The 20,567-nt window shown below is 41.0% G+C and overlaps 1 protein-coding gene across 13 annotated transcripts in view; it reads left to right on the plus strand.

Annotated features, from left to right (window-relative positions):
• The window catches only part of ARVCF (ARVCF delta catenin family member), a 241,239-nt gene that overhangs the window by 74,710 nt on the left and 145,962 nt on the right, over window positions 1-20,567 (plus strand). For 6 of the 13 annotated variants that reach the window (XM_065851815.2, XM_065851818.2, XM_071815902.1 and 3 more), the window contains 2 exons: window positions 2,976-3,077; window positions 7,530-7,767. The exons of 4 other annotated variants lie outside the window; for them this stretch is intronic. In XM_065851815.2, coding sequence (XP_065707887.1) covers window positions 7,552-7,767 — 216 coding nt within the window. In that variant the 5' untranslated portion in view covers window positions 2,976-3,077; window positions 7,530-7,551. The remainder of the gene's footprint in view (window positions 1-2,975; window positions 3,078-7,529; window positions 7,768-20,567) is intronic. 3 more of the 13 variants (XM_071815899.1, XM_071815901.1, XM_071815904.1) reach the window with 2 other exon arrangements.

Here is a 20,567-nt window from a genome sequence, read left to right on the forward strand (position 1 = left end):
CAGACTTACTTGTTGTTATGGGAGGGAAGTGCTGTCTCAAGTGCTACCCAACTAAAGTAGGTAAACAGAAATTAAGTTGTATAAAACAGTGATGCTCTTTGTTTAGGGAATGAAGTATTAATGATGCTAATATTTCATGGTTGTGGCTGACTTGACAGAATTAACACTTATTGAGACAGAACAATAGCAAACGATTTTAGCTGTCAAGTTCAAATTCAGCAGACGTACTGAAGTCAGAATTCAGCCATCTCTACATTGTTCAGTCTTTTAATATTTACAAGATTAAAACCAATATCCCGCTCATTTCAAAATATATATAGTGTTTGTTTATGCAGAGAATTTACAGTGCACAGTGTGAATTTATAGACTATCACATACCCCGTTAAACCTTAGTGTGGACTCTTGGTAGGTGTGGGGTAAGGTGATGTCACTTTGCTGCGCTGTTCTATGCTTAATTAACACAAACACTGATCTTTGAAGGGAATGTGGTGCAACGAGCGCCCTGTGACTGGAGTGCAGACAAGTTCTTGGGTTGTGGCGAGCAGGAGCCTTGCTGCAGGAAAGTGCTGTTACACTATTCTGCTTTATAAGTGATAAATTTCAAGGAGAAATGGAATTTTTTTACATTGGATAAAACTGATCATAGGCTAAAACATTTACTTTAAAAATTGCCCTTGTAAAAATATTTCAATTTGAAGTTTCATGCATGACTGAATTATTTATACTATTATATGTATGCAGTTGTTATAAAGGTGTTCTCTATTGCTCTAATTTATTTTCCTTTCCATTTGGGAGTACAGGATAGCAACTGAAATGTATCTCATTAGGGAAATAGTGCTTCAGTATAATTAAAGCCATGTAGGCACACAGTATCACCAAGCCCTGCAAACACCGCATGACATCTTGAAGGAAAACCCGTGAAATTCCTAGTAGCAAACTGCTGAAGTGAGGAACCGCCACCAAAGGGAAGCTGTAGAAAGATGACTACTGTCATTTAAACATACACCGATTAATCCATGAGAGAGATTGTATGAGATATGAAAAAATCTGAATTTGTTTTTGCTGAGAACTGGATCTTTTTTAAATGGACCAGGAACCATTATGGTAAGATTGGAGATGCTATGGTACTATTGACCAGAGCCAGTTCCACAGAGAACAGTGTTGGAACTGTATTGCACGTACAAGATGTGTGCGTGTCTGGATTCTTTTGTTGGCGTTGCCAAACCCAGATCATAGTATGAAATTCTGCAGATTTATTTGCAGAATTTACTTATTTCCACAAAATGATTCCTGCTGGGTGATCGGATGAAATTTCATACTGGTGCAAAACCTCAAATATTCTACATGGACGCTTTTTCTGCATTAGCAGAGCTGGGGAGCTGCTGGCTCATCGCCGCGTCCCTGATGTCCACAGTTCCTTCTGCAGGAGTTTCCCTGGGAGCGTTTCCGCGGCGCTTGTTCTTCCCCAGTTTTCTCCTTGTTTCACAGGCCGCCTCTGTCCAAAGGAACAAAAAACCCCAACCGGCTTTTTTTTGTTTCTTTTGACACCGACACAGTATGTCTGTCTGTGCCTATATGAGAACTACATTGAAATAGGTTTCTTTGTGAATTCCTCATTGCTATTCATTGGTGGAGATTGTCACGTAAGGGTCAAATTAGAGCTCAGTCAACCAGAGCAGCACGAAGAGGAGCCCGGCTCAAGACAGATTTTGCCATAAGGTCTGAGAAGCAGTTTATCTAGAATTTGTTATGTGTTAAATACAACTATATTTTATTTTGCAAATTGTTGCTCTTTTTATCTGTAGAAACTGAATTATGCTTAATTTATGCCTTCTGGTCATTTACTTCAGAATTAGTCTTTCTCTTGCTCTGCCTCCCAGCTTCCATCTTGGGGCGTATCTTTGCATGGTTTTGCTGTATCTAGTGAGTTTTGAGCATACAATTTCCTTCTGTTAGTTTAAGAAAAACGAGGTTTTTTGCATGATGTTTCCATGCCCCTTGAGATTGGATCCATGCAAAGAAGGGATCATATTTCTGGTAATTTGGCTGAAACACAAGAAATGGTGTTTATGCTGGCTTCAGGAAGGCAGACAGTACCTGGTCAAGCATAAAATCTGCTGGGGCAAAATTACTCTCTGAAAATGTTCTAAAACATTTGAACCAGCAAAGTGAGTTTGTACTGGCTCTGCATTTCATGCCATGTGGTTGCAGCATTTTTGATGTGGTGGTAGCTGAAAACTGGATATGCTGCTTTACAGAACCAGGCCTTTGCAAAATGGGTTCTGTTCTGTACGTTTTCCAGCAAAAACAGGTACTAAATTTGCAGTCGCTGACCCAGAGAAGTTTTGGTGCTAAATGTTTTAAGACAAAACAGATCAGAGATTTACAAAGCTACATGGACAACCTAATACCCCAAAAGCTTCTTTGACTTGGCTTTGGGGTAGGATTAGATCACAGACAGGTAGAACCGAGTGGCTGGGAGCTGTTGTGCATCTGCCAGCGATGACTCTGCCCTCTCTGACAGGTACCTGTAAACCATCTTGAGCCATATGGGGGCTCATGCATCAAACATGGGGCCTGAAGTCTCGTGCCTAAGTAGTTATTCTCATTTCTGAGAGTGTCATGTTAGGTTTCTGTGTTTGTAAAATGTTTGGCTACAGTATCCAGTTTTGTAGCATTCAAAATCCTCATTCTAGTCCAGAGTTTTCCGTGATTTAGAACACAGCAGTAAGTCTCACATAAACATGCAAGTATTGATGATTGATAAGAAATCAAATTAACCAGATCGGGTTTTTTTCCCTTTGTCTCAGGATTGGCTTCTCTGAATATTGTTTCTTTTTCCTCCAAGTTAGGAGGAAAACAGTATAATAAGTATTTTATACAACATAGTGAGGAGAACCTGGGAAGATGAGTGTGTATAGAAGAGGCTGTAATACCTTATTAACTAACTCTCTTCTCTTTCCTCTCTCTCGTAGCTGGTTCTGCTCGAGGCTGCTCTCCTGCTTTGTCTGTACTTCTCTAGTCTTAGTGGGTGATGTCCCAGCAGCTCTGACGCTCAGAGCCCGGTAACCCACTCGGTGTGTATGGCTTGGTTTTCTCAGCATGCTTTCCAGTACCGCATGGGGGACTACGGTCATTTAATGCTGCTCATCTCTTGTGGCGCTGCAGGGTGAAAATTTAATTAGCACGCTTTATACTTCAGTTCCATAGATTCAAGCCCCATTTTTGCTTTTATTCTGATGATTTTCTTCCTTGCAGAAGCGCATTGCTACCGTTTCCATGCATGCCCACAAGCTTTCATTTTTGCTCCTACAGCTGCTGATTTGTTGTATGTACAAGCTTCTTGTTGCTCACTGCAGCATCATTTCTTGTCAGCAGGACCTGGCGGGCTTGAATTGGGTGGGCAGAGAGCAGTGGTAGGACAGCCATGCCCAGTGTTCACACTGTTGGACCCAAGAAATCCGCTGTGTCCCCCGAGAGCCACGTCCCCTTGTACTAAGAGAAGCCTCTGTCACGTATGGCAGCAAACTGGGTGACGCTGCTCTCCTCAAACACAGCTCAGTCATTGATTGCCTTAGGCAGGCAGAATACTTGGAAAAGTGCAAAGGTTCTCCACGACTGTTAGGATTTAGATACTCAAGTCTCATGGAACTTCCCCCCTTTTAATTTCAAGGGTTCTTTAAAAACTCTTGACTATCAGCTACATCCTATATGAGCAAAATTAGTGTGCAGAGTCAACTTGCGTTTTTGGCTGAGTACCAAGTGACCCAAGGCACATCAGTATTTCCAAAGAGCCTTCAAACTTGGGCATCAGCTGGGCCGTTAGCAGTGTGTAGAACCCCCTTTTTGGCTCTTTGCACAGGGGTGATTTTCATCCCTATTGAGCACTTAAGCTGTATTGACTTACAGGAGGCCTTCTGATGCATTAGTTTTTCATATGAACAGTCAGAAAAACCAGGTCCGCTTACTTTGCTCTAATGCAACACTAATATATTTAGAGTCACGTAGGCAGGAGAGAGATTTGCTGCTGTCAGCGTAGCCTTTGACACTCTGTAGGCAAGTGTTTGCTGTCTTTGGAAGTGCAGCCTAAGGAATAATCTTTACCTGGCTGCTATAGGTCTAATATTTTCATTTATTTGTACCCTTTTCAGTGCACTTTAATTTATTTACAAATGGTAGCAAATTGCAAGTGGCAGCCTGAGTAACTAACTCATGAGTCAGTACTTTTATTTTTCTCCTCCAGTCTAGACTGCTGATAATGTAAATTGTTGAAACCCTGGGTAAATAATTGGGAGTGCAATCAACAGCAAGCGAGTATTTATCTGCTAATAAAACATTTGAAATGCAGAAGTCTGTCTTTGTCCAACAGTTCTTAAAAGGCAGTTATTGGTCCTGCTGCTGTTTCTGCATAGCAATTAGGGTTTTTATGGCCACTAATTGTACATCTGAAAATTTATACAGTTTATTTTCTGCCCGTGTTTTTCTTTGCACAGAGAAAAGAAGCACAATATTTATGGTTGTAACGAGGTTAACGTTATATTTTCTGCACGGAGATCTCTGTAGCTCTCTAGAGATTTGCGCCATTTACAGAACCCACATTTTCTAGGTTCTCTCTTGTGTGGCATCAAGTGCTTAGAGCTCATTAAGGATTTTCTGAATGGCATTGTTACCACATTCTCAGAATGTGACTTGAAAGTTACACACCAGCTCAGCCATCAATGTGACTTCTGTTATTAAAGCTGTTCCTGCTTCAGAGTCTGTATTAGAGGAGGTGCTTCTTGATTTTATTTTTTTGATGCTGCTACTGGTAATGCTTTTCCTTAAAACAGAAAATTGCATTGTATGTTCTATAGGGAACCTGTTTTTCTAAATTTTGTCACTGTAGTTTGCATCTTGTCATCTTCTTCCTACATCCCTACTTGATTAACTTTTTGAAGTTAGTCCATAGCAGTATCCAGCCTCTTTGGTCCCCAGAAGACAGTGTTATAACGTAGTTGCGTGTGAGAAGGAGCTGGTTGAACTGCAGACAATGAATGAGCTGAAAGCATGGGCCCCTGCGAGGAACCATTGAGGAAAGCTGCGTTCCTGCCCTGCAGCGCCTCTGAGGAGCCTGTCTCCATTCTTCCACCTCTGGACCATTCTGACTCTTTATTACTTTTAATTTTTGGTTTTTCCTTGGGCTCGGAGCATCCCCTGATCTGAGGTGTATTTGGGTCTGTGTGTCAGTCAGGCTGTTCCTGTGCTCTAGCACAAGCGCAGTGATAATTAGCAACCAGGTAGCTGCCTTTAAGAATATATAGTTAGAAATGCCTCCCCAGTGTATGTTTTTCCCAAAACACGACTAGAGCCCGGATCTGTGAAGTCGCCCTTCTTTCATGCTCCCCGTCGGGAGTCTCTGAGCACGCCTGCAGACAGCAGCCCGGGCTGTCTCCATCTGTGCCAGGCAGGGAGGCACAGAAGCAGAAACATGCGGCTGCACATGAGGCAGCTTAGGTCCGGAAGGCCTGGAGCCAGGGCTAAACCACGCTGAGATGTAGCAGGTGAGTCACGCAGCCCTGTCCGGCCTTGTATGGGCTTCCCGGGAGCCAGACTGTCTGTTGAGATGGTCGTGGTTCTCCTTTGCAGAAACCATGCACTCCCTGAAGGTTTTATAGACTTTCAGTAATCGAGCAAAACAAGGTTCAGAGTGGAAGGTCTCTGAGGTCGACAGCTTGGTCTGCGTTTGACTGGTTTGCGACATCTGGAGAACCCTTTGGTGGTTTTTGGTTTTCTGTCAGAATCTCAGTAACAGTTAAATCAATGCATCAATGAGAAAAGTCACTTCTGCTTACTGGTCCGAAAACATAAGAGGCTCAAATCACGGCTCTAGATAAACAATGAGATTATTGCATGGGTAATCTTTATACTGTTTCCAATGTGATTTCATATCACCCCAATTCTTTTCAAAAGCAACTCCCTAGGAGTTAACAATGAGCCACAGGGCTACTGGCACGTTATTTCCCATGCAGTCAAGGTGTATGCCGTTGGGTTTGGGTGTGTTACTTCTGCCTTGGTGTCTTTTGGACATCTTGGATGATTTCAACCACATTCAACAAAAGCAGGGAGACCTCAGGCCTATTTATGAGTTTCTGTGTGAAAACAGGCAGCTTAATATCTACTGATATCCCTCCTCTGGGAACATAACAGTATATGACCTCATTATCATCAGCTACAGGAGAGAGACCTGATAAATGTAACAGTGATGGAAAAAGCCTCAGCTGAGCGTGTGTCATCTGAAGGCACCGAGGGATGAAATGCAAAGCTTCAGGAGCCCAGGGTTTGGTACCGCCAGTGCTTATGGAAATCCGTGTTGATAGATGGGAAGCAAAGAATGTCTGGCAGCAGGGAGTGTCACTCCCGATTTGCACATCAAGGGACAATTTCTAGGGTCTTAACTCTTAGCGCAGAATATGAACTGTTCTTGAATTACAGGAGCTGGAGAAAATTCTGCCTCTGTGCTCCTCAGAGGTTGTAAGTAATTGAGTAGTAAACAGTAGGAAACTGGTTGTTTAGCTTAGAACGGGTTCTGTTGAAGCCACCATTTAAGCTTATATTAAGTTGCTGATTTTATACTCTTAGGAAAACATGTTAAGTGATATTCATGTGACAGATCTGTGGAATCAGTGGGGATTTTTGCTGCATGCACCGTACAGATGGAGATAGGGTTTGAAATAGAATACTTTATAACCCTACTAGAGAGGACCTAAGGCAGAAGATATATATCCCATCTAGCTGGTTTCTGAGTTCTTTTTCCTGCACCGATAGACATCAGTCCTGTGTGTTTTCCATGAAGTTGTTTGATTTTGGCTTTTTCATTTGCATTATTAGCGAACAGCTGCATGCAGGACTGTTCCATTGGCTACCATGCTGAAATCATCAAGCACATTTCAACTGCAATTGCACTATCTGCATTTATAAATCTTTTCCATTTTACAGTATACTCCTATAATTTAAAAATGAAAATTATTTTGAGCTACTGTCAGCTAAAATTTGGTAAAAATGGACACACCTGTTTTCTTGTACCATGAAGTTTCTGTCTTTAAAAATATTTCTGTTACTTCTGTTAAAGACAAAAATTCCAGGTGTCTGCAGGAGAAAGGTTCTGTTCCTCATCCCCCCCCAAGCCATACATTTTTTTATACAGTTCTTCTAAGTACCTTATTATTTGCACAGTGAAATTAGTCTTGCAAGAGGGATGAAAACCCCTGTCAGAGCAATTTTAGCAAAAAGATCAAAGGAATTAAATATAAATTCTCTCAAAAGTGAGCATGTGTGGGTTGTTTTTTTTTCTCTTTTTTAAAGAGGGAAGCCTTGGATTAATGACTTTTAATGTAAAATCAAATCAATAGATGGAAAGGAAGTCTTTTCAAAGAGCAGTGCAGTTCGCTACTTAAGGTGACTAACAATGTGCATTTCTATTCTTAACCTCTGACCTGTGCCCTCCCCACCCCTCTACCTAACCCTCTCCATTTGCCCCGGTCAATTAACAGGCAGGAGCATTTGGAAACAGTCATGGATGACTATGATATCAGGTCTGCCGCCAGCATTTTAGCGTCTGTTAAGGAGCAAGAAGCTCGCTTCGAGCGGCTGACCCGCGCACTCGAGGAGGAGCGGCGCAATGTCTCCTTGCAGCTTGAGCGTGCCCAGCAGCCCACAGAGCGAATGAGCATTTGCAACATTGGCAATGGTCAGCCCCTGGCAACCGCCTGGCAGCAGCTGGTCCTGCAGGTAACGACCTGCCCGTTTCACCTGTCGCTAGAGTTCACCTCTGCCAGAATTTCCCATTCCGGAAAGTCGGGTGCATCTTGTTTGTCGTCAGCATTTCATTTCATAGCTTGTCTGCTGACATCCCGCGGTCGGATTGCTTCATTGATCAGTTTGGGAGCTCAGGCTTCAGAGCCTTGGCTTACAAGTTGCTCTTAGTTCCTCTTAGCTCATGGGATCCTTTTAAAAGCATATGCATCCTTGAGCATTAAACCTTAAAAGAGATCTTCACACCCTCCTCTAAATCTGTGCGCTTGCTGCAAGTATGGTGATGTGCTGGTGATTGAAAAAACAAGGCTGAGTCGCAATCTCCATAGCAAACAAAATTTCCATTAGAAATAGTTGGACTTTGAATAGAGGAAACAGCATGAAAAGTGGGGATTTCCCTCCTGCAAAGTCTTTTTGTTTGAGTTAGCGAGGACTTCATAATTTGTTTCTCATGTTTATTGAATTGATATACTTTATTTGAATGATGCAAACTGGCTTTGTGGTAGCCTTAGATTTCCAAACATTGTTTTGCTTGATATGTGTTCTTTAACTGTTTAAACGTGCAATGATAAACTACTTGCATCTCTAAATCATTTAAGCTAGCAAATCGCTCTGACATGCAAGGTAAGTCATGCAGAAGCAATCGTACCATTTGTGAAGGTCTGTTTCCTAAGAAAACATTGTTCCATTTAGAGAGAAACTCTGGGCTGTAGGGATTCTATAAGTTATTTTCCAATTATACCAGACTGGTTTACAATTATACCTGCATTGAGCTGTACTCAGGCAGATTTACATTATATTATGTTAGCACAGCTTTGCTATTAACAGCTGCCGTGTTTCTGTACGTGTAGATGCTTGAATATGGGACTTAACGCAAAGCAGCAGCCTGCGCGGGTTGGGCTCAGAGCACGACGGTGCTGGTCGGAGCTGTGGGCTGTGATCCCCTCGCTCAGCAGCGGGGCTGGGGAGATGAGCTTACACGCTTGTTTGTGACAAAAAGGACAAGTTCACCTTCACTTCCTCTGAGTGACTTTGTGCAAAGTGCCTGATGAACAGCTCCAGAATGAAACTCCTTATCCACAAAACTGATGAAGCATGAGTTTTCTGCAGTGCTATGGCTTAAGGTGTAACCACTTCCAAGAAAACGTAATAAGAGTTTAAGGTACTGGGGCCTGCGTGACTCTGATGGAGAAACAGCCCCTCAGCTCGTTGCCACTGGGTGAGAGGAGCTTTAGTTCATAAATAATTAGTGCTGAGGTTTTTCGAGTAGCTTGTATATGAAATAGAATGGTTGATTAGCTAAATATGCACAGTTAAGAATTAATATAAGGTTATTTGTGTGAATTTTCATTAAATGTACTGAGGGCCAAATTCTTCCCTGACTTACTAGAATTAATTAAATAGTGTTTAAATGAAGGTTGAAAGCTGTACATTCAGTGTTATGCAGAATATATGATGATTTCATCTTTACTATTATATATTGCATTTCATTGTTAAGAGTACACGAAGCAAAAGTCACTCTATACTCTGCTGTCTATAAGGATTGTTCATGCACTATAGTGAAATGCAACAATCTCTGAAGCTGTTTCAGTGAGCACTGCCTGATTTCTGCTTATCACCCATTCAACTTTTTGTTATAACACAAAATAAGTTGTAGCTTTTCCATATGGAAGTTGCTTAGGTGAGTATACATAGTTATTTTCAGAAGAATTTGGGCAAAAATGAGGCTTAGTTCTATTTTATGAGAATGGCAAATAATCTTTAATGATTTCCACAACCAGGCATCAGTTTTCCATGGTGTTTGATTGTCAAAGTGGAGTCTGTTAAAGGGATCTGTTAGGGAAATGTGTATTGTCAGGGCTTTGCTAACAGTGTCTCTCAGTGCTTCTTTGTAACATGTGCTTCCAAACTCCCTCCTTGGGAAAGCAAACTAAATGCTTAAATGTATGTATATATATATATAAAAGGGCAAATAGTATATAGGCAGTTTGTCAGAAATGCAACAGTTTTCTGAAGTCCTCAAAAGACAAAATCAAGCTCTTTTGCAGATACTGATTCTAATTAATTAAATCTGGATTTATTTTTGAATACCAACTTGCTACTCAATTGGTAGCAATAGCTCCTTGGCACCCCATTTAGCCTCTTCCTTTACTCATTGGTGAGTTCTGCCTGTTACGTGTGAATTTGGAACACTCAAATGGACCCTGTGAGCTGTGGTGCACTGGTTGACATTACTGGGAGCGTATATGGAATTGTGTCTTTCGGTCCCTGACAAGCAATAATTGGATTTGCAAATGGGGTCAGGAATGTGCTATAATTGCCAAAAAAAGTGCACCTAGACCTCTTAATTTTACATTAAGAAAGTGTAGCAGATTTTTCTAAAATGTATCTTAAAGTTGTTATTAATGGGAGAAGCTGATTACTTAGACAATCTAAACAGGTCGTTAATGGTTTGTTCAGGAATTAATTAGAAATGGCTGACATTTGTTCTTTAATGAGAATTAAATAGTGGACTAAGCTTCTGAGTCACTGGTGAGTGGCACCTATCACGTGTCTTCTACACATTCAAGTGTCTGGTTAAGAATGTTTGTTCAAGCTTCATAAATCTTACTCCTCATGTGTGAGGTGTTTAGTTTACTCTACCATTCACTTTTCCAATGAGCCTTCTGCTGCTCTTCACAGTGGGCGCTGAAGGACGGGGAGAAGCTCTGAAAGTGCACATGTAGGGTTTGTACTCCAGTGGGCTGAATGCACAAAGCTGCAGTGTTATTGCTGCAGAGCCAGCCATTCAGAGCATAACGTTTTAATAATGAAGAATATTATCTTTTTTTCTTTTTTTAAACTTTTATTAAGGCATCAGACATGTGAAACTGATTAAACACAAGGCCATATCCTGAGCTGGTTTGAGTTGGCCTGGCTCCATGCGTTTCAGAGAAGCTCTGTCAAGTCCGATCAGCTGGGGAGCTCAACAACAGTGTTTGCATGACAAAGATTGTTTCCTCATTGGTACACATTGACAATTTCCATTCCTGTTAATGTTTCGTAGCCAAAATATAGTACAGCATTCAATAAACCTGTTTTGCCAGCAAATACACCGTAACAATACTTTGACTTCAAATGATCTTTGCAGTGACCCACAGGGATTGCAAGGGGTTCCCTTTATACAGAAGGCAGGTGGTGTCCCCCTTCGGACAGGTAGGAAAGCTGTAGGACTTGCCAGATCTCCCCAGAAATCAGCCCCTTGCATCTGGTGCAGAGTTTAGTTTACCAGATTGACTCTTACGCTTGCAAGAATTAACATAAGTTCACCTGAAAAGACTTTGCATTGACAAAATCATCTGATAATGAAAAACTTATTTCATTTAACTGTTATTTCCATTATTTTAGGTTCCCTAAGGTGGGTTTGTTGGGGCGTTAGTACATTTGCTCTTTTAGATATATTATCTGGCACATTTGGCTAAGGAGCTACTGGAACAGATCAAACCCAAAATGGAGATTGTGTGCATGCATATATGTTAGTATAATATAGATACAGATACTCCCACGTGCTTTTTACAAAGCCTTTTATTTAAAAAGCCTATCAGCATAAATTCATTCTGTGCATTTTCTTCTTCAGTGCTATTTTTGTTTAAATTGGTGGTGTTGGTGCAAGTTTTATTCTGCCGTACTTTATGAAAAACTTTTTACACATCATACAGTAGTTCCTATGTGAAAGAACCTTCATTGCAGTCATGATGCCACAGAATTGGTAAATGCTGACAAGGAGTAAATAGTGACTGAACAATGGCTATAGGGGTTATGGCATGTTTTCTATAGTTCTCTCAGTCAACAACACGGGCCAGGAGACCTATGATTGTACCTCTAAGTTAACTCAGTTCTAGTGACTACTTTCCTTCCCTAAAAGGAGTGATAAAACAGCTTATTTTGGTTTCAAAAGTAAAATACAAGTTTTGAAACATGTTTGGACTTTTAACTCCAATCCAGCCGGCTTCACTGATAATTTTTTGACTCGGAGTTAGATGTTCACAGGTTCATGCTGTCAATTCCTTGAGCTTTTTCACACCACGTAAGAGTCAGGCTTGCTGAGATTCCTAATAGAAAAGTGTACAAGTGTGTTTGATGGGCTGAAATGTCTAATAATCCAAGCTGAATCAGCATGAGGTGACAGCGGTTAATATAGCGTAATATCTTGTATTCGTGTAGCTATTACACCTACTAATATCCATTATTACCCAGGTTTTCACGTGTAGAGCCAGCCCTGTGCGTGGCTGTGCACCTGCAGTGTTCACATGGCATGCATACGGTGTTCCAGGCAGAACTGACCTTGTTTGTGCCTTTTGTAATACTGTGTGCAATAATTTGGTTCCTTAGACGTGACCGAGACAGACTTCTCTGCAATAGGGCTTGTGATTACGCCACTTACAAAGGCTTATTAATGATTCATTGAAGACTGCTCTCCAGTCATTTTGTACTAGCTTAACTATTTCACTACAGATTTGGATTTTTTAATCTCTGTTGTTCTTCAAACTTTAAGAATATAATTATTACGATGGCAAGTATGGTAAGTTCCACTGTCACAAGTGTGTCTTGTGTAAAAGCTGATAGGGGTTTGGTTGTTCCCATTGCACATGGTCACCCTGAAAGTGGTGGAGTTGGAGCAATGCAGAAGCCGTTGCTTCTGAACTAAGGAAAGACACACAATAATAATTGTTTAAATACAAACCAGGAAAAAAATGTAAATAATGTGATGAGGTTTTTGACTCAGTCTTACTTTTTATTGCTACCATGATCATTCATTTGTGAAGAAGTATGGTAATAAACACAGGCTCAAAATTCTCTATTGTGTTTCATTAGTATCCTGCCTCTAATTGGTAAGAACTGTTTTCGTCTGTTTCTCCAGGCCTGATATATGTTTGACCATGCTTTTTCATACATAGATATACAGTTCGGGTGCAAATATTCCCTAACTTTGTGTTTAACCAAGGTAGTAACAAAACAGAGTTGAAATGGAGGGAGATAAATGGGAATGAAGAAACTTAAATCACATACTGTTTTATTTTTTCTATTAACATCCTCTCCAATAAAGACCTGCAAACCCCCCCCAACAAATAACACCCCAGAAGGCCACCCTGAAATGTCAGTAATCAAAACAAGTTAATAAAATCCATTTTTCTTTACTCTGCAAATGTGATTAGAGCTGTTCACAGAAAATTGCCTAATGGCAAAAAGCTACAGAATGCTTCCATAAGTATGATTTAGATAATTTATATTTCAACTTATGTTCCAGAGGAAAAAACCAAACAACCCCCTGTTTAAAAATTAGCAGATACATATTTTTTAAAATTATTTTTAGGCAGGTACTTTGTAGCCATAATTAAGAACCAATAATCTTCACTCTTTATGTTAATCTGAGGTACCTGTGACTTCTGCCAAAAATGACGTTTTGTAAATGAAGGGTCAGTTTGAAGAAAAGGTGAACACTAAAGCACACCGGAACACATGGTGAGAATTGAAAAAAATACAAGAAGATTAGCTCAAATTACTTTTCTAAGAAAAAACTATCAAGTTAACTTTTCTGAGTTACAGCTCGGGCAACAGTAAGTCTTCTGTCTGTATTTCATTACTTTTGTTTAAGCTTCTCTGCTCCACACTGACATGGTGCTGGCTGCTAGAATGTGGAGACTGTTTGCAGTGCTTTGATAGCAAGAACGTGGGTGCATTAATATTGGATGTATGTTTGAACATAAGCGCAGAAGAAGCAAAAATGGGTTCTGAGCTGTGCCGAGTCATCAGCTTACCTTTCCTTCCCCTCTGCATCGCATACAGAATGCAGTTCTGTCTTTGCTCACTGTGTGAAGTTTCACGTAATTCGTTCCAGTTTGTAGTGCCTCTTGGCTTCCTTTGTTATATAAGACAGTTGTGCTCACCTTAAGGGACTGACAGCAAGGAAAATGCCTCTTTTTGTGCCTTACAGGTAAGGTCAGGTACAGACAACATGGCTGTCGGTTCATGACAGCTGCCTGGTGTTACACTGCCAAATACCCATTGGTAGTTAACCCAAGTTCTGCTAGTACTGAGCAGACTACAGAATGTTGAAAGAATTTCCAGGCATAGTCCTAATTCCTTTAGCAAAGCAGCTGAAACCCCAGGAATGCAAGCTGTGGTGCAGTGGGGTGGTGGCAGCTCCCTGGCTCTGCCATTCAGCTCCTGAGTTCGTGGGCCCGCAGGTCCCTGTGCAGTTACACGTGCACTGTGCCCTCAGCCTGCTCCTGGACATGTGGGACGGATGAGTAGCCCCACAGAATTTTTAGGAATGGCCTGGGTCAGGTTTCAGCTTCTGCGTATGTGCAATTACTCAAAGGTTCTGGGGGGGACAGAGGGAGGAGACCTGGGAATATGATTCCCATGGGAGAATCAGTTCATAGATCAGAATTCAGTGTGAGCTGAGATATTTGCAGTACCTGTCAATCCCAGCACGGTTCGGAATTGGACCAGAAGCCGTTACTCAGCCAGTTTTCAGGGAGATACATTCCCCATATGGGAGGTATGATCCTGTCCTGGGCTTCTGCTGTGTTGGAGATGACAACAGTTGAGTTTGGCTTGGAGGTTGGAGGTTTTGCTGCCTTTAAAATGGACATTGTCCCATTTCTGTGAAAGCATCAGCTCCTGGTTTACAATGAGTAAACCCCTCACCTCCAGCAGGAGCTGGAAGCAAGGACCTGATGTTTCTCGGGGCCACATCCCTGCAGAGGCTGAAGTGGGTGCTGAGCCAGCCCGCCCCTCCAGGAACCAGGGCAGAACAGCACTTCGGAACCACTGCAGGCCTTTCAAACAGAGACTTTCTGAAGGGAAGGTGGGCACATTGCGCCGCTGCGGGCTCAGGGAAGGTCGGCACATGAAACTGCTGTGGGCTCAAGGGCCTCCTGCTGTTTGCCTTTCTGCTGGGATTACCCGAATTCCAACCGAAATCCTAGAACTTGCTTCCGGGATTGCAGGAGGAATGCGATGGCACAAGGGTAACAGAAAATGAGGTTTGCACAACAGGCATCGTGATATATATCAAATGAAAGCTTTTGAAAGATGGACTAAAGTAGCATACCTTAGGGAATTCACATTTTGTGGTTCTTCTATTTCTTGTTATAGTTTCTCCCCTACGATTATTCTTCAGTCTTCAGTTAAGGCCTTAGATGGTAATAACATGTATACGAAAGTGAATGGGAATATTATATCAGCATCCATTTCAGCACTGACTTCATCAGATGCTGTGAAGTACTTTCCAGAAGGGATTTATTTGGTAAATGAACCATCTAAACCCCACTTATTAGGGTTATTTGGGGCTCAGATCTGCTGGGATGCAGCAGAATCCACTCAAAATCTGATGCATTATCCAAGAAATATTGGTATAAAACTTTGTTGGCAAATATAGTTTGAAGAGTAGAAACCAAATAGTTCATTAAAAATAAAATTAAAAGGGAACCCAGCAACTGAAAAACTGCCCCTCTGCCTGGTAAGGAAACAACTATTTCATTCTTTCCAACACAATGATTTGTTTTTTCAAAACGTAATTACATACTAGTTTATAGTTTTACATGTGCGGGCTGAAAATGCGTCTTTGAGCTAAAAGGTCCACGGCTTTGCAGAAATGTCGCTTTTCTCTGTACCACCTCAGGTCTCACACTGTGTCTCAGTGTGTGCTCTGCAACTTCTGTGGGAGCTGCTACATTCCAAAGTGCCATCTAATGTTTGTCAGCAGGACAGCAACTGGTTCATGCTGATGATTGTAACACTGCGAAGTAATGGCCACATTTACCCCGAGCATGTCAGAAATAGTTTTGCAGTTTCATTTGCCTTGGAAGTCTCAGCTTCTTTTGTTTTGTGTGAATTTTTATTGAATGAGGTTTTGGAAGCAACTGAAAGGCAAGGATTGTCTGACTTTGTTTGCCAAGGTTTGTGAAAGAGTAATTTTCCACAACTATTAACCTTTCTGGCCTGGAACTGTGCCAGGTGTAAATGAAAATGATGTAGTTTGAATGACAAATTCGTAGTTTTGTAATAATTTTCCATGATTTTACATTGCTTTACTAGTAAAACTATGTTTTCTTCTAGAAATACATATAAGAGAAACACATTAAAAGTAAATTCTGCTTTCTGGGTATACTTCATTATGTAAAGGGCTGTCTAGGTTGTTTTTTGCTTGATGTCTGAGTGTTGCCAAATAATTATTAAAAATGTCTTAAAACAGGAACATTCAAATGTAAACATTAAAGAGTAATATCAAGCAGGTTTAACAGGAATTTTTTAAAAAACAACCTTCTAGTCACATTTACCACACTTGCTTCCAGATAATTAACATGAAAACATCTTACATTATAAAGTCGTGATTTGTTTTTCGTGTTCTGCTGCTTGTTTATTTCTCAGCTCCGCAGCAGAACACAATTAATTGTACTGGCTTTTAAAGCTTTTAACTCTCCTACACTTTACTTTCCAAGCATACTACTGCGGTACTTCAGCCGGGATGGTCGGGAAGAAAGTTTTTAAACCTTCACAAAAGCTTTTTGCACTATATCACTCAATTTAATGAAGAGATGTTGTTGTTAATACGGGACCTGATCCGTGCGTGTGCAGGTCAGACCTTCATCCCTGTGAGCACTGCTCAGGCCTTTGGGAGCCTCTGCCCTTGCACATCCACTTGGAGCCACAAGAATCTTTGCAGAAACTTCAAAATTGACAAACAGGTAATTTCCTCTTCCCCTGAGCCCTTTGAGCTTTGGACCTGAAGGCTTCAACCTGGCTTTTAAACCCCCAAATTTTCTACTATTCCATTTCAGCCGTCTCTAAGGTCTTCTGAACTAAAGCTGAAAGAGCCCAAAATGAATGTTGGGTTATGATGACATTGATGAATTACTGAGCCTTTTCCCAGTTTAGCCCGTCTTGTTAATGGTTCAAATGATGCTCCCGTTTGCTTTGTCACAACCGTGGAGTAATTCAGTGAAGTCATCGGTGTGACTGAGAACAGCACGGCCAGGATGGCCATGGGCAGCCCGAGGCGGGGTGCCAGCTGTAATTAAAGCCTTTGATTTAAATAAATGTCAGGGGTTCATCTTGATATATATTTAAAAACAAAACAAAACTGCTTCCCATTTTCAGCTACCAAATTGCTAGCTGAAGAGCGTATCTTTTAAGCATAGTTGTGGTGACTGGGAAATGCTGTAGAATACTGTCTGGGTTCATTTTAGGGGCTTGATCTAAAATATATCTTTAGCTTCTGGCAGAGTACTGTAGAATACTGTATTTTAGAATACTGTAGTTAAAGACTGAAAGGAACTATAATGTCTGTGTTTCTAATTCATCTGTTAGCTCTTCTTCCTTTGTTCTGTCTTACTTTCTTACGAAAGTATTTCAAATACAAGGAACTTGCTCTGGAATAAAGTTTCATACGCAGAGACCTTAATTCGGTCTTCAGAAGAAAATCCAAAATAGTTTCGGGTTTTGGTTTGAGGAGGATAGTTAATACCGTAGAAATCAGTTGATAGTACAGACAGCTCCAAATGAATGGCATGTTAACCTGGGATCTCCTGAGCAAGTGATTGTAATGTGAGTCTTGAAATAGAGCACAAATCACCTGGAAAATGCAAAAACCGAAACAAAATCTGAGACATGAAAAATGGTTAACGCTCAGTCTTTCTTTCCCGCATTTGAGTGTCTTTGTTTTCCTTTCCACTAACTACAGTATGAAATTATGGTCACAATACCACCCTTAAATTTGATTTGTTTTCCTTGCGCTTGTCATTCTGTTATAAATGTAATTTTTTTTTCTTAAACTAGAGGAGATTTTTCTATTTTTATCCTTGTAAAATGTACTTGATTCTTATCTAAATGAAGCTTCTGGGAAGAAACATAGGTCATTCATTTAACTGTGACCTATATGCAGTGACATGTACAGTCCTCTGTCCTTTATTTCTAATGTAAGCAGTGCTGTCACCAGACTGTCCTTGTTCCCATCCTGTCATATGACAACTCGGATGAAAGGGAGATGACTGATTGGAGCTGTAGGAAGAAGGAAGCTGTGTTTGTATACAAATGACAATCCCCGAGCTCACCGAAATGCCTCATGGTGTCCCTCTCCAGAACGTGTCTCCTTCCTCTTTGCCATCTTGTTCTTCAGCCTTGTCACCTTCTAGACCTCTTCTTAATACTGGATTCTTAAACGAGGATGACACACGAAGTCATGCTCCATTTATACACAAACTGCTCCCCAATTGAGGCAATCTCCCTTCATCTCCATTTCTAATCATGCGGTATGAAAGCAAAAAGATTGTCAAAACCATGCTGATGGAAATGTTAGAAGTTTCTCATTGGATTTCTCCTTCTAGTCTTGGAACCATTTTGAAGTATGGATGCTTTGAAAGGGCTCATGTAATATTTCAAATATATTTTAAAATTATGGGAATACTGACAGGAAAATATTTCAAAATTCATCTTGGAGAGAGACTGTTCTGTTTTCATTTGTCTGTATCGCAGTCATTACAGCAGGGCACCCTGCCACATCTTGGTCTGCTGTTCTTCAGTTCTCCCCCTTACCTTGTTTATTTGCTTCATGAAAGTCACAGGATGAAAATCAAATCCCTTTGGCATGGCAGCACCGATGTGAATATAGGCTATCTAATTCCGGGAGTTGTCACGGGTGATCGTCTGTGGTTAGGTGGCATTCTTGATTCATCTTGGGCCTGCTTGCTCTGTTGGGTTTATGGAAGGTACATATCACCGGAGCCATATGTTATATTTCCAGGCAGAGCTGTAAACCATTTCACTTTTACTGCCTCTGAGAGCAGATCAATCTACAGTGCAGCACTAGTGATGGAGAATTTTTTAAGGATAATGGGAGAAAATATAAAAAAGAGTGCTTGGCCCAGATACCATACTACTCCATCTTCCAGAGAATTAAATCCCTTCCTATTCATAAATGTTTAATTTCTCAGACACAAGAAAGGAGGTTTTCACCATACTTTTGCAGCTGGGAAAAATGTGACAGATTAAGAAATTAATGTTCATTTTAAAAATAAGAGTGGGGGAGGTTCCAATGTAGTCAGCAGTCTGGTACTAATGGATAGAATATTTGTTGCCAGAATTTGGAAGTTCAGTGTAACCTTAAGGGTCTAATCCATAACTCTTACTTAGGTAATTAGTTCTTTTACTTCAGCATTGCCAAACCCCAGTATTCACAATTACGTGAGCTGGTAAAATATTGCAAGCGGCTGATGAATAAGGGGACTTGAGATGTATTTTGACTTTTAAAACATAATTTTGAAAAAATCTTTAAGTCAAAACTTTTTCAAAATTTACTTTACAACCGAAAAGCCTACAAGCATTTATCGTATTTTTTAAAGGAAACCGATGTTTTTAAATAACAACCTGGTTCCAGAAGATGGGACTTCAGAATTCAGCAATGCCAATCTTGCATGGCTTGCACAAATACATGTAGGTTTGCAACCTGAGAGACTTCTTAGGTCAGTAAGAACTGGCAAATCTATCCAGGAAGGTTTTAGTTGAATCGTTTTGCATGCAAGACTTGCTGCTTCAGTGCCCTATGGATATAGGCTTTATAGCATTGGGTTTTTTTCTCTTTGACAGCATAGAAAGGTCTGGCACGTATCCATGCGTATGCCTAAATTGAATGGTACTTCTCTATGCCAGCCTGGCCTCAACAAAAGTTGAGCTATTTTAGTTTGTTAACTGAAGAAAAGTTGGACAAGGAGAAGGCGGGGGAGAGCACTGTGCGAAAGTACAGGAGACTCATACAAAATGCGTTCCTTTTGCTTTGGCCTCTTAGTATTTTATTAAGGGCCACTACAAGTTGCCTCTAAATTATTCCACTGTAGATAGGCTCAGAGTGTATTTTTTCCCTCCAGTGGAGCAAATACTTTGCTTCAGCTAAATCTCGTGGAACATCTACCATTGCCCTTGTCAAACTCTACAGCATTTAGTTTTAAACAAAATAGGATCAGAGTTGGGTAATGTAGCTCTGCTCTGTGCTCTGCCCCTACTCTACACAGCCTCAGCTCTGATATTCAGCTGGAACTCTGACATTGGCAGTAAGGCCGAAATGAGGATTAAATAGGTCTGAAACATTTTTTTCTGGTCTTCAGTGTCAGTATAGTATGAGATGCCACCTTTTTCATGTTGTAATGTGGTAGGACTGATATTAATTAACATGTTAATTACATTGACACTGGAAGCATGTTTTAGAATTTTCAGGGAACCTGAAGCTGGGATGAAAAGACTCTTTTGTGCAAAGGTGCCTATTCTGATAATTACAGAAGATTAAACTGTGATGTGCCTTCCTTTCTGCTTTATAGTTGGTCTCACTGTCTCTGACTATCCCTGTTTTCCAGTTATAGTCTCTAATTTGATTCCAGTAGCTTTCAGTCCCTAATTACCATTGTTCAGCCACCAGCTGTTACAGTGGTGGATTTATTTGTTGCTTTGGTTTGCTGCAGGAACCTTGCACAGAAGGGTTTGAACAGGCAGTACCCTTGGTTGGTGCTGCCAGCAGGGCTGGGTGTTTGGCACTGGGCACAGGACTAGGCCGGTGCCTCAGACGTGCTGGCCTGTGTCCATGCCAAGGGCCAGGCTTTAGTTCCAGTGCTGGGTAAGCGTGTCCTCCTGCCCTGGGACTGGGCCCGGGTGGGAAAGTCTTCAGGTTTAGTTGAGGTTGGTTTACACCACTTACCCACCTAAGTCTCTCTCTTATTAGACTTGATGTCTTAATATATTTA

Source organism: Patagioenas fasciata, chromosome 17 (assembly GCF_037038585.1).
Source record: "Patagioenas fasciata isolate bPatFas1 chromosome 17, bPatFas1.hap1, whole genome shotgun sequence".
In the NCBI taxonomy this organism is placed as follows: Eukaryota; Metazoa; Chordata; class Aves; order Columbiformes; family Columbidae; genus Patagioenas; species Patagioenas fasciata.